This window comes from Mesocricetus auratus, unplaced genomic scaffold (assembly GCF_017639785.1).
Source record: "Mesocricetus auratus isolate SY011 unplaced genomic scaffold, BCM_Maur_2.0 Super-Scaffold_100010, whole genome shotgun sequence".
Classification (NCBI taxonomy): domain Eukaryota; kingdom Metazoa; phylum Chordata; class Mammalia; order Rodentia; family Cricetidae; genus Mesocricetus; species Mesocricetus auratus.
Genome location: NW_024429194.1, coordinates 45,564,755 through 45,577,672, shown reverse-complemented (window position 1 = coordinate 45,577,672; position 12,918 = coordinate 45,564,755). Strand labels below are relative to the sequence as shown.

General features: G+C 39.0%; 1 protein-coding gene across 2 annotated transcripts in view; it reads left to right on the top strand.

Annotated features, from left to right (window-relative positions):
* The window catches only part of Pard3b (par-3 family cell polarity regulator beta), a 953,942-nt gene that overhangs the window by 530,193 nt on the left and 410,831 nt on the right, over positions 1-12,918 (top strand). For both annotated transcript variants that reach the window (XM_013113796.3, XM_005070579.4), the window contains one exon: positions 2,268-2,453. In XM_013113796.3, coding sequence (XP_012969250.1) covers positions 2,268-2,453 — 186 coding nt within the window. The remainder of the gene's footprint in view (positions 1-2,267; positions 2,454-12,918) is intronic.

Sequence of the window (12,918 nt, the reverse complement as noted above, 5' to 3'; positions counted from 1 at the left end):
TAGCACAGTGCCTGGCTGCTATGCACCATGGTTTCCTTTGCCTTTAAAATTGCCCTGATAATAAATAAGCCTTTAGAGTCACTGTGAAGCTAAGTGCTTTAACATGTGTCAGGTACGTGTAGCAGGTCAACTCCATCGCCATTAGCCCCTAGTTTGTTTTGATCTCATTTCTGGCTCACCCATGTCAGGAACTTTAGAATGAAGAGGTAACCATAATGTCATGTGATCCCAATTTTGTTTCTGTAGTTAGATAACAAATTAGCAGTATTAGCGTTAAACAATACTGGCTGTCAGTCTTACTAGTCAAATATAGTTTTTAAGTGAAAAGTCCTTGATCATGAAATAAGGGATTTGAAGATACAGTCATACACCACATGCTGTCACAAAATGTTTTGGTATGTGTAAGGACGTTATACACTTGCCACATAAAGTCATATATCCTAGGAATGTATATACCAGCTCATAGCCCTATCTATAAATATATATATAACTGCATTTCTAAAGCAGAGTTAGTTTCTTTTTAACAATTTTCTGTTATTAGTAGCCAAAGAACTTTCTAGTTTTACTTCCTAAAGTATTCAGAACACACAGTGAGAACAATTGTCCTTTAATATATAGTTTAATTCTGTATAACTTTATTAGATTTAAATTAACCCAATCCCAGAGAGGCCCAGAAACATAAGTGACTGTAAAATATTATGGATTCTAAATTAGGCAGATTAGAAGACAAAGGTGAAGGCTAACTGTTTACATTTACTGCAGAGCTCTGGCATTCCAATGGGGGGTGGGGAACAATCAGGGATGGTAACTTTGACTTCAGTCATGGAATTTGCTTCTTAGCTAATACAACTATATATATATATATATATATGCATATATATATAGTTATATATGTAAACCTGCAATAGATTTATTAAATTAAGCAATGAAGTTTCATTTCTTTGACCAACCTTTTGTCTTGTCAGCATCTTTCCAATAAACCTCATTTACAATACAAGAAGTTGAAAGAACCCATTTCTTTACAAGTTAAATGTGTGTTGTTGTCTTTTTTGTTCAGGGTTGAAAATGTCAGGTCAGTGGATCTGGCTATGATCAGACCCCCTAATCCTGTTTTAATTATGGGTTCTTTGCTACTTCTGATTTTATATGGATTTGAGACTGATATTCAGACACTCATGATGATGTTTTAAATACACAATCTTACAGAAGAGTCACCTCAGAGTGACCTTAAGATGATCCTCTCTAGACATAATTACATAGGGGAAGGAACTGCTGGCCTAGAATGAGTGGATGGTTTTCAGGAATATCTCATTTTCAAATTGTCCAAAGCAAAGCACTGTGGCACTTTCGCATTCCTGCAAGCTTGAAGAGGTGCAGGAGGGACAGTTATGCAATTATCACATGCACAGCACGTGCTGATTCTCATGCCTGTGTTTCTGAAAAGCCTCTGTACAAATATGACTAACCACATACTTCTCCCAGGAGAGCTGGCCCATAAGCCTGCCTTTTGCCACCACACTCTGACTGTGTGGAGACTTGTTTGCTGGTGGGGAGGTGTCATTTGTCAGAGAGGACATGAATATTAATTATGCATAATTACTTTTTATTGCAGTCTAAGAACGAATTTATTTTTAGGGGGCTCTGCTAGGCAATGATATAAGCTTTCAGCATGATTTTTGATAAGATGAAATTTGAATTCAATGATAACCATTAAATGTGTTTCTCTAACTTGAAAATGAAAATTTCCCTGTGCTGTGCGTCCTATTGATACTCTTCACCAGTGCTATAGTTCTTATGGTAAACAATGTCTTAAATTATATAAGCATAATATTTCTCCAAAGTTTTCACCAAGTTCTATCTATATAGTACATTCTGCATCTTCATGTGTAAGATGAAGATGAGGAGAATGAATGATATCCAAGAATCTCCTGAAACCTGATGTTCGCCGAGTTTAACATTCAGCCTGTTTCATTATTTTAACATGCTACCAAGTTTCCAAATGTCTATAGAATGTTTAAAATTGTACAACATGACCTCGCAAAGTGGCTCTTTTTTCCTCACCATCACCAAGTTCTGTCCCCAAAGATCACTTCTTTGTGCAGTAGACATGGTGATAGCATTTTACGGACAGAGATAGAGACTAGCCTCTATCTGCCAGGAATACAACTGCTAGAGGCCCCACCATCCCATTTTGCCAACTGCATCTGCTTCAGGTTATCTGAGAAAGTGAACTGATAATCAGTCTCCTCTCTCACTCTTCCCAACAGAAAGGAGAGCCTGACTGCTACGCACTCTCCCTGGAGACAAGCGAGCAGCTCACCTTGGAGATCCCCCTGAATGATTCCGGCTCTGCTGGCCTTGGGGTTAGCTTGAAAGGGAATAAATCCCGAGAAACAGGAACTGACTTGGGAATTTTTATCAAATCTATCATCCATGGAGGTGCCGCTTTCAAGGTAAGGGTTTGCCCGGGTGCTGGTACTTGGAGATATAGCTGTTCTGCTTGAGGTCTAGATGGAGGCCATCCCTGAAGGGTGGGAACCATTGAGGAATTCCTGCTAGACACTGGAAATGTGTGTGGATAGATCTGGGGACCACTTCCTTGTTTTCATACTTCCTATGGTAGTTCTGAAAACTCATCATGACTACCATTCTCTTGATCATTCTACTAAGAGTCCCCTGAATTTATGACTTGGCAGAGTAGTGACTAACGCTATACAGTCAAAACTAGGATGAGTTGACATGAAGGCAACAAATGAGGGAATTGTGCTTGTAAAAAAAAAAAAAGAAAGAAGAAGAAAGAAAGGAAGGAAGGAAGGAAAATAAAAGCTTAGTTCAAAGAATGCATGTAGAATAAGCTAAAGGTCATTCATCACTCCATGCACCATGCACCTGAAGAGAACCACAGTGCCCAGAATGTGTATTTGCCTTTAAGCATTTGAGTAAGCTTATTCAGTTCCAGAAAGGTAGAGAATATTATGGTCATACTCTTTCACATTTGGGTGGACTGTGAGACCAAAGCTGTTAACATCCTGTAATAGTTAGCTGATTGCTCCAGCACCACCCCCAAGCCAGCAAGACCACTACTTGGTGTCCCAGTGAACCTCTCGGCAAGGATACTGGCTAGTTGTCTCTCATTTCGTTACCTGCAGCACCTTGTCCATAAGGCCCTAGGGATTAAATAATTAATGCACACAGGAAACTGAGAGGAGTGAAGTACTATGTAAAGATATTCTATAGTTTGAATCCTGTCTCATTTCTCCCTTCCTCTGTAAACACAGGCAGATTACTCTTCCAAACTGGTCACAGTTTCCTCACTTAGGAAGTCAGTAAAGTTTTAGTGCTTATGGGTAGAGCTATTAAGACTAAGACACAGAGAACATGGAATAGTGATAATCAGCTTGTGGGCCACAACCCCTTTGGGGTTTCAAATGAGATATCCTGCATATCAGATATTTACACTATGATTCACCAGTAGCAAAATTACAGTTAGGAAATAAAGTAACAATGAAATAATTTTATGGTTGGGGGTCACCACAACATGAGGAACTGTTTAAAAGGTCACAACATTTGGAAGGTTGGGAACCACTGACGTACAGTCTTTGGCTCAGTGTCTACCAAATGTATGTTAACCATTGTAAATGGTCTTACTGTTGACCATGTGTGCCACTCACTCACCAATGCTGGGAAGGCCTACTTAGACTCTCCAGAATAGCCAGGTCTTATCCTTGCTCTGCTGAAGCAGTCTCCTTATGTCCCCCACTTCTACCGCTTCTTCAGTTTAGACCCTAAGCCGATGTTTTTTTTTTTCTTGGAACATGGGGACTTGTACAACGTGTAATCAGTTCTTTAATTTATTCCCCAACTCAGTTAGCTTTTGTTACATGATCTATAATCATAAAAATTCAACAATTTAATCAATATGCTTTTATTTTGCTCATGGCTCTGCAGGACAGCTCCTACTGGTGGTGGAGGTTCTGGTACAGGATAGGTATTTTCTGTCACACTGTTGGTCTATAGGCATAATATGTTCCACATATTTTACCAACCCTTTAGCAGCAGGCTATTGTATCAGAGAGATACCTTACAATGGCTAGACTCTGTCACAACTCGCATACAAAACTGGTCAGAATAGTTGTAAGACTGAATCCAAGGTCATGGATTGAAAATCATGGTCCTCCCATTTAAACTTGCAAAAGTGTGGGTGCAGAGATTGGCAGAGCAGTAAAGCCTATGAATGAATCTAAAATACCCTCTAATGTGTCTCAAATAATACAACCAGGAACAGAAGAGAAACAGAACGACAACAAATACCAACACCCATTATACTTCCTGCTAGGCACCATGATAAGCATTTAAAATGTATTCTCCGATTTTATTCTTCATTTTCACATTTTTATTATGTCATTTCATTAAAGAGGGGATTGCACATGACAGTCATTTCAGGGTTCTATTGTTGTGAGATAATCTGGACTTGCTGAATATAAAATCAGACTCCATAGCCTGTGCTACACTACTGTAGAGTGAAGATACTTTTCAAACCATGGAATTGTGCGCCCGAACACAGGGCTACTCCCTGGAGTAGTCTTGTATCAGGCATATCCCTCAGTCCAATTGTGCACTCTCTCCAAGGACAGGTGCTGTGTTTGCAGACACCTGCTTGATATTACTCTTCTCATTCCTAATGACAGCTCTTTTGTGAAGAATTTACTCCAAGTAGAATTGAAAGTGAGATGACTTCTTGGAAATTAAAAGCAAACATCTTTGTTTTTGTTTCCTTTTTTTTTAATTGGGTGATAGCTTCAGCTCTAGCAGATATTGGTAGGTGTTTTAGTATGCGTATCTGTTTGTGTAAGCCAGCAGCTCCTTACCTAAGCAGTCTCTAACAGTCCCATTGCTTGCTGAGAGATTTCACTTTCCATTTATGTAAATTTCCTTCCTGACCTGGGTCTGCTGAGTCAGACAGTCACACCATTGAAAACCACTGGACAGCATATTTATAGCTGATCTTAAACAGTAAGCAGCATCAATCATGAATTTAGCCTTGTTGTGAATGGTTAGTATCCATTTGTCTTGTTTACCTCTTTCCCTGCCAGCAGTAGAGCCCTGAGCTTTGTTCAAGAAGAATCTGATTAAGGGGATTTTTTTCCTGCTAGTCCAATAATCCACTGTTACTCCTCAGAAAATTGCCACCTGTTCACGAATCTGGATTATGTCTTACAAAAATTGTTTGGAGACTTCGTTCTTGTCCTAGTTGAAGAGAAACAAATGTAACAGACTGCAGTCTCCCTGGGGCAGGGAAGATGAGCACTGGGGCATCCATATTAGCATCTGGCCTTAGGATTTTACCTGAAATCAACAAAACATTTTTTCTACTGGAGCCGGATCTTTTTCTCCCAGCCAGTCATACCACTAATTGGTTCTCAAGGTGTTTTTCCCTTAAGGGAAGGTGGATTGTTGAAAACTAAACTACTTTGAAAAGTATGACCAAATTCTTCCTGTAGATTCTGCCTGCTGTATTCTCCTGGGAGTTTCTGATGATAGAAACAAAGACAGACTCCTGGCCAGATGTAAGATCTCAGGATGACTCGGGTTCTGATTGAGGGTCTTGTTTTTTGTCTCCTCTCTCGCCTACCAGGCTACTGTTTTCGAGCTTCTCATTTCCTCTTTGAGTTGTTTCTAATAAAGAGGCAGACCTCTATTTGCTACGAAATGCATTCAGCTACTCTTGGGTGCTCTTTGGACAGCAAGTAGGAGCTTGAGCTATTCCCAGAGCAAGTCAAATTGCAGGTATACCTTACTCCAAATTATCCAAATCCTAAAGTAACTCAGAACATTGAGGATACAAAGAAAAACAACACCCAAGAAAAATTAGGGGAAAAAGAAAAAGAAAGAATGCCTAGAGACTGAGAAGTGATTGAAGAAAGATATTCTGATGTCATCTCTCAGTTCCTCCCGACACACATACATGAGTGACATACCCATGCATACCAGAGCATGATTTTCTTTTTGGTGTATACATATATGTAACACTCCCACAGACATGAAGGAAGAGGAGAAATAACACCCAGGAATTCTGCTTTGCAAAAGTCATGCAGTTACAGGCTGACATGGTATCTGGAGTTCCTTGCAGAACCTCCTCTGTGAGCTGTACCATATCATTCACAAAGTGGCATGGACCATACATACCAGCACAATGCTGCTTCTTGGGGTACTGATAGAGTATGCTTACCTAGAAGCACCTGTTGCAGGCTTCTGCTTTTAGTTTAGTTTCTGTCATTCTTCCTAGACATTCCCCCAAAGTATAGTGTAATTGCTTCTAGGAACAAAATGTAAGAGTATGTGTCTGCTTCTTTACAACCAAGAACTGTGATTAGGATGAAATTAGGGTGTTCTTGACAATGATCTTTTTTCAAATTCATTTTTGTGCCTGGAATTTCAAGTGGAACATGCTGCTGTTGCTGTTAAATGGAAAGAAATGTCAGTTTTGCACTTGGAAAGTATCCCCCTTTTTCCAAATCTGCATTCAACCTTCGTTTTGTATTTTCTCTAAAGTCGCTATAGTCACTTTGAAGACTTTAGATTTTAATCATTTGCTAAACATTTCTAAGTTCAGTGGTTTTCGTTTGCTTTGCTTTTGATGAACTATATTACATGAAATTTAATATATTTTATTTATTTTATGCTTATACTCAGGTTGCTTTTTAACTAAAATCAATTTTTAAAAAGGTCCATCTTTTTTTTTTAATTTAGGAACGACATCAACACTAGCATCAGAAAGAATTCCACTCAGTACATCACACTGTGGCTGACACTTTACATTTGAATATGCTGAGGTTAGAAGCGGACTGTCCCCTATTGAAGTCCTGAAATAATAAGATAAAAATTCAAATTTAAGAGCTTTTTTTCCCCTGAGGGAAATGAATGTTATGCATCAGGTAGATGGACTATTTAAGGACTCTAAGCAGAGAGAAAGCATTTAAGACTGCTACTCATTGCAAAATTAATTTAGCCTAGTTTGTTCTTAATAAATACTACTTGATGATAGTATAATTAAGTAAAAGAAAAATGCTTGGCACAGCTAATTGCAAATGTATGCACCCAGAACATAAACTAGACATCATCTAAGTAACTTGATTCTGTGTGCTCGAGAAATTTGGGGTGATTCCTCTCAAAGATGCAGAATTTCATTATTTTCACTATTAGAGAGTGTCTATGAGAATTTTAATGCAGGTTATTCACAATGATCAGCTTCAAATGACTAAACTGAATTGAGGGAAAGACCATCCACAGGAACTGAAGAGTGAGGATCAGATGTGGTTTCCCGGGCCTCTCCGTCGTGATGTGGAGCATTTAGAGACATCTCACCCTCTTAACAGGAGTCTGGTCAGATCTCCCAGTCTGAGTAATTTCCACCTCCATTTCTGCCAGTATCTATAAATCATGGCACATCTATAATTAATGAATCCAGAGGAAGATAAAAGGGGCGGCTTTTTAAGGAACACTAATGTCAAGTGATTTCTTCAACTCTCCATTTTTTTCTAATATTGATACATTCCCTGTCAGTGGGAGGACATTGAGGCGTCACTGGCAGTTGGTGGCATTCTAGCTTGTTCCTCTGACTGAGGTCCAGGTAGTCTGCATTGGGAGCAGTTATATTGTACACCCTCAGCTGTAAGAAAGGAACACTGACAGGTAGTCCCCACAAGGGGACAACTACAAATCGGAACTGGAAACAAAGACATTTGTAATCTATTTATTCAGTAAGAATTTTATGTTTTAAAAAAGGAAATCACTATCCAAAAATATAAGGAAAATACTTGCCAGCCAATTTTCATTTAAGGCATTGAAACTCTTAGCAGGTGTTAATTCTTGTGATCATGCTCATCATTTATGAATTTAGACACCAGAACTTTGTACATAGATCACATCACATACCTTCTAACACGCTATGGTCTCAGTTTAGCCTCCATCATTGCTTTGCTTGCAATCTTTATCATTTCTGATTTTTTCATTTCTACAAATACAAATAAAAAGTATATTTTGTCTGTACTGAGTAAGATTTGAAACTGTGTCATCTTTGTAGACATTTTGGATACCCCTGGAGTCTCATTAATCTTAAAAGCATATATGACTTCATAGTCTTAGAGAAAAGGGTAATCTATACAAATAGATCTATAATGATGGTGCTGTGGGTCTATAAATAGTACCTATTAAAATAGTTTATAATTTAAATGCCTTCCCTAAAGCTCTTGGGGGGATGTGACTGGGAGCTAGTGAACTCTTCAAGAGGAAGGGGCCTGATGGGTGGTGTAAATTCACTGAGAATGTATCCTAAAGGGGATGTGCAACCTGGCCCTTTCCTTATTTTCTCTTTGCTTTTCCACATACTCAGGCCATATTGTGTTGTCTTTCCATTGGCACAACTGCTCCTGGAACAAAACCTGAAATTGTGCTAACACAGCTAATGTAAATTACATGTGGATATATGTAGCATAAGATGAGAATACCAGTTGAGTACCTCAGATAGTTGTCATAGATTAAAACTAATAAGCCTACTTGCTCTCTCCCCTCAATCAAACAAGCCCAAAAGCACAGAGAAGAAAAACAAGTAAATAGGATAAATTTTTTTCAGTGGGAAAGATCTCTGAAAGTCTAATCTGTTTATGCATTCATGCAGAATATTCCTGATTCATGTATAACACATATGTCTTAACAAGCGTTCTTAATCTGCTTTTCTAGGCCAAAGTAAATTAGGAGCACAGAATCCGGAAGGAGATAGGAAGGGGTGGAAAAGGATTTGGAATGACAGGAAACAGGAAGATGTAAAACAAGCACAGAATGTTATTACCATGCCGTAGGCCAGTAAATATTTCTAAGTCAGGCCTTCTCAAACTTTCTTGCTGAAAAAACAATAAGATTCAGTCTAGCTTTAGGAAGCTGTATGTTGCAGCGTTTTTATGTATGTCCAATATTTGTCCAGGGGTTTTAATCGAAAAGGATTAAGCTATACTTTGAAAGTATTATATCAAAGTGATTTTGAGTGTGCCTGTTCCTGTATTATGGAGAAGGTCCTTTAGATTCCTTACAAATACTTCAGCGTGTCATGGACGCTGGGACTTTATTGGTCTGCTCCATACAAATGGAGTGAGGCTTCAAAGATGATAAATGAATTGAATCTATTGAAAAGTTCACAATAGCCGAGTAAGTGGAGACAGGGCTGGTACACAAAAAAGTGATCAAGTCAGCCTGGGCTCATCACTTCTTCTTAGGGACAGTTTATAAATTAAATGATTTCTTCATTACAGATGAAACTTACACCAGTCCCCATGTACCTGACTGAAAGTTTTTTTTTCAAGTGACTCAATTTAACAAACACTTGTTCAGCCCCTGGAATGAGTTAGGCAATCTATAATAGATTGGAGACTCAGAATGAATCTCCTCATTCTATAATCTAGGAAGCTAAGGATACTAAATTAAATATGTAAGAAAATAATTCCGTAAGGGCAACAATAGAAAAATATCTATAGTAACATGAAAACTGGGAAAAGGAGGCATTAGTTGCTCTGGAGATTAACTATGAGAGCAAGATGGCTGCCGAGCCTCACTAGGAAGATTAAGGAGATAATAAGTGTAAAGGACTTTTGGAAAGGAGAAAGGGGGTGGGCAAAGTCACAAAACCCAGGAAGGGATCTTTTGGGGAGGGGGTATCCCCCATCTATCAACAGAGACATGTTAGGCTAGACGATGTAGATTGTGAGCATCTAACATGGGTAAGGCAGTGTGAAATAAATGCTAAGACATTCAGTATGACCTGCCTCCTTTCCAAAACTGTGCTTAAATGTGTTTCGTTTAAGCCAGGTTGTAGTGGTGAACACCTGGCATTTGAGCACTTGGGAGGCAGAGGCAAGCGAATCTCTTGAGTTTGAAGCCAGCCTGGTCTACAGCCAGGGAGAGCTATACAGAGAAACCTGTCCTGAAAAAGCAAATAAATAAATAAATAAAAGCGTTTTGTTTCTTCTTGTCCTTTCAAACTATTGTTTCTAAGTCACTTTAAAAGATAACAAATTGAAGTCTATTTTTTTTACATTGATTTGTCTTATGTTTCTATTTGTTTGAAAAATAACAGTAGGCAGATACTATCATAGAGTAATTTTAGAACCTTCAAAAGAATTCATTTGGGGAAATTGTCTCAATAATCAGGTGCCACCTTGCCTAGAGTGTCCTCTGCTCCAGGGAATGTATGCTGTGAAGTCTAACTTTGGGGCTTGGGTCCTAGGTGTTGATAATATCCCCAGAGGCCTTACCAAGGGTCCTGTTAGAAACATGCAGAGGCAGGAGCCAACATCTGGTTGTGATTAATACTCTCAACACCCTGGACTAATATGGATTGGCCTTGAGCCACAGCCAACTCTTCCTGGGAAAGCCAGCTCCCGTGTGCCGCTCAGATTCTGCAGAGTCCCGCTCTTTACCTAGACTTTCTTAGCCTCTCCTTGGCCTCCTTACAATTTTACATGGAGGGGCCATGTAAAGCTGCCTAATGAAAGTGCGTGGAGCTGTGTGACATCACCAGTTCAGAACAGAAGAAGTCCTCAAGAACTGAGCACAGGAGCTGAGCTAGAAGGTCACAGGGTCCCCTGAACATCTTCACAGGTATGCGGGAGGCATGTGAAATATCCTGCACCACACATGACAATCCCTTATTGCAAAGAATTATCTGGTACAAATGTGCAATTGCAGAGAAACCCTGGTGTAAATATTTGCTTTGAAGACACTAGGATCCCTTAATATTATTAGGTTCTTGGAGAAATCCAAGATCCCATAAAGCTTAAGGATTATTAGCAGAGGAGCAGAAAACAAGACACCAGAGTGACCCAGACCTGGTTCAAAGCTATTCACAGAGCATGACTAGGGGTTTATCCAACTCCTCTCAGCCTCAATTTCTTTTAAAAGATAGTGTTATCATAAGATTTCAATTATCTCACGCACTGAGAGAGTATAAGCATAATGACTACACAGCAGAAACTTATTAGGTGTTTTATCAATATTTTAGTACCCTTAATCATTTCTAGAAATGTGATTTTGGAATCAAAATAGCACAATAGGAACTCACACCTATCCTTGTCACTAGAGGTTAAAGGCAGGATTGCTGTGAGTTTGAGGCCAGCCGCGGTTACATACTGAGTCCCACAGTGAGGTCAGCCTGTTGACCAAGCTGAGACCTTGTCTCAAAAAAGAAAAGAGGGGAGAGATGCAAAGATCTGGCCCTGTTAAGACCCTTCTGAAGTCAATTGATGTAAATGATCCTCTGTCTTTACATCATTATATAGTAAATGTTGGAAGCAATACTAATATCACAAGATCATTGGAAGAAATAATTAAATGAAGTCACACAAAATGCTTCTACAGATACTCTGCAGAGAAAAGTAACACTCATGCATCTGGTCCCCAAGCACTTGATCCCTCCTTTTATAAGTGGTTAGGGCTGATGACTTTCTTAGTCATCCCAGGCACAGGCAAGAGAGAAATTAACACCTCATGTGAGTTTTTCATATCACTAAAGTACCCTGAGGAAGTCACTGTTTGTTTTCACTCTCATTTCCCCCCCCTTTCTTCGGCATTGTTTTGTGTGCCAAAGGTAAGGACTGGGTCTATGTGCTTAGAGTTCTGCTGATAGTATGATAGGAAGAAAGGTTTCCTTTGGCTTTAAATCTATAAATTTATTATTATTATTATTACTATGAGTACATATGTGTATGATGATGCCTGTATATGTAAGAACACATGCATGACACACATGTGTAGGCCAGAGGATAACTTTGTGGAATTAATTCTCTCCTTCCACTTTATATGGGTTCCAGGAACCTAACTCATGTCATCAGGCTTACATGGTAAGCGCCTTTACCCTTTGAGCCATCTTGCAAACCCAAGATTTATTACTTTTGAAAAGCATAAGCATGGTCCAAATTGTGATGAAGTATGTATACTAAAATTACTAAGTAATATCCTTGGATATTTGTATTCACTTATATAAAGTTGTAGGTTTTTACTCCCGTGCCCAAATATCTACTGAACATAATATTAGTAGAAAAAATGTCATGGAAAACTAATATCCTTGGTGAAAATTATTTCAAAGTAAAAAGATAAACGTGATTTTCAGGAATATGTTTGAGTGTGAGTAGCAAGTTCTTTGTTCAAGCAAGTTCATTTTAGATGATGTCTAGTAAGGGACATGTGATTAGAAGGCAGATTTGTCTTTTTTCCTCCACTTTACTCCCATGCTTGGACATCTCCTATACTTTCCAGCATCCATGCATTCTGGGTATGTCCCTAGATTTCAATACTGCTCTCTTCCAGCACACACCTGTGGTATACTGTCTTCACTGGTTCTGAAAGTCTTTTCATGAAGAAGTATCCCATCTGGAAATGAGTTACTCTTATTCACATAGCTAGGAAATCCTAGTGAATTCAAGACTTGTACTGTTCTTCCAACTTTGGCCTTCACCAGCTGGGCCAGTCCCCTAATATATATGGAAGTGCTTTGTCTTGATAAGTGTTAGATAAACGATGCCTCGTCTTCTTGGAGCATTGTATTATTCATCTGTAAATGGAGGAGGTTGGACCAGAGGACCTCTGAGAACCTTTCTAAGCTTGAAGCTCTGTGATGACATTCAAAATGTTAAGACAATGTGGTCTTCCTGGCATTACCATTAATGAAATTACCCATCATTTATCTTATGAGAAAGAAGCACACACCAATAGCAAGAGGACAGCCACTCTGGCAAACAAGGGTGTGTGGATTTTTATTGTGACCACAATACTCTAGTGACACATGTGATAAATGTGAATGTCTCATATAAAAAAAATTCTAGAGGCCCTGAGGTGAGTCTCCTGACCTGTCCTTTTGTTTTAGACTTGACT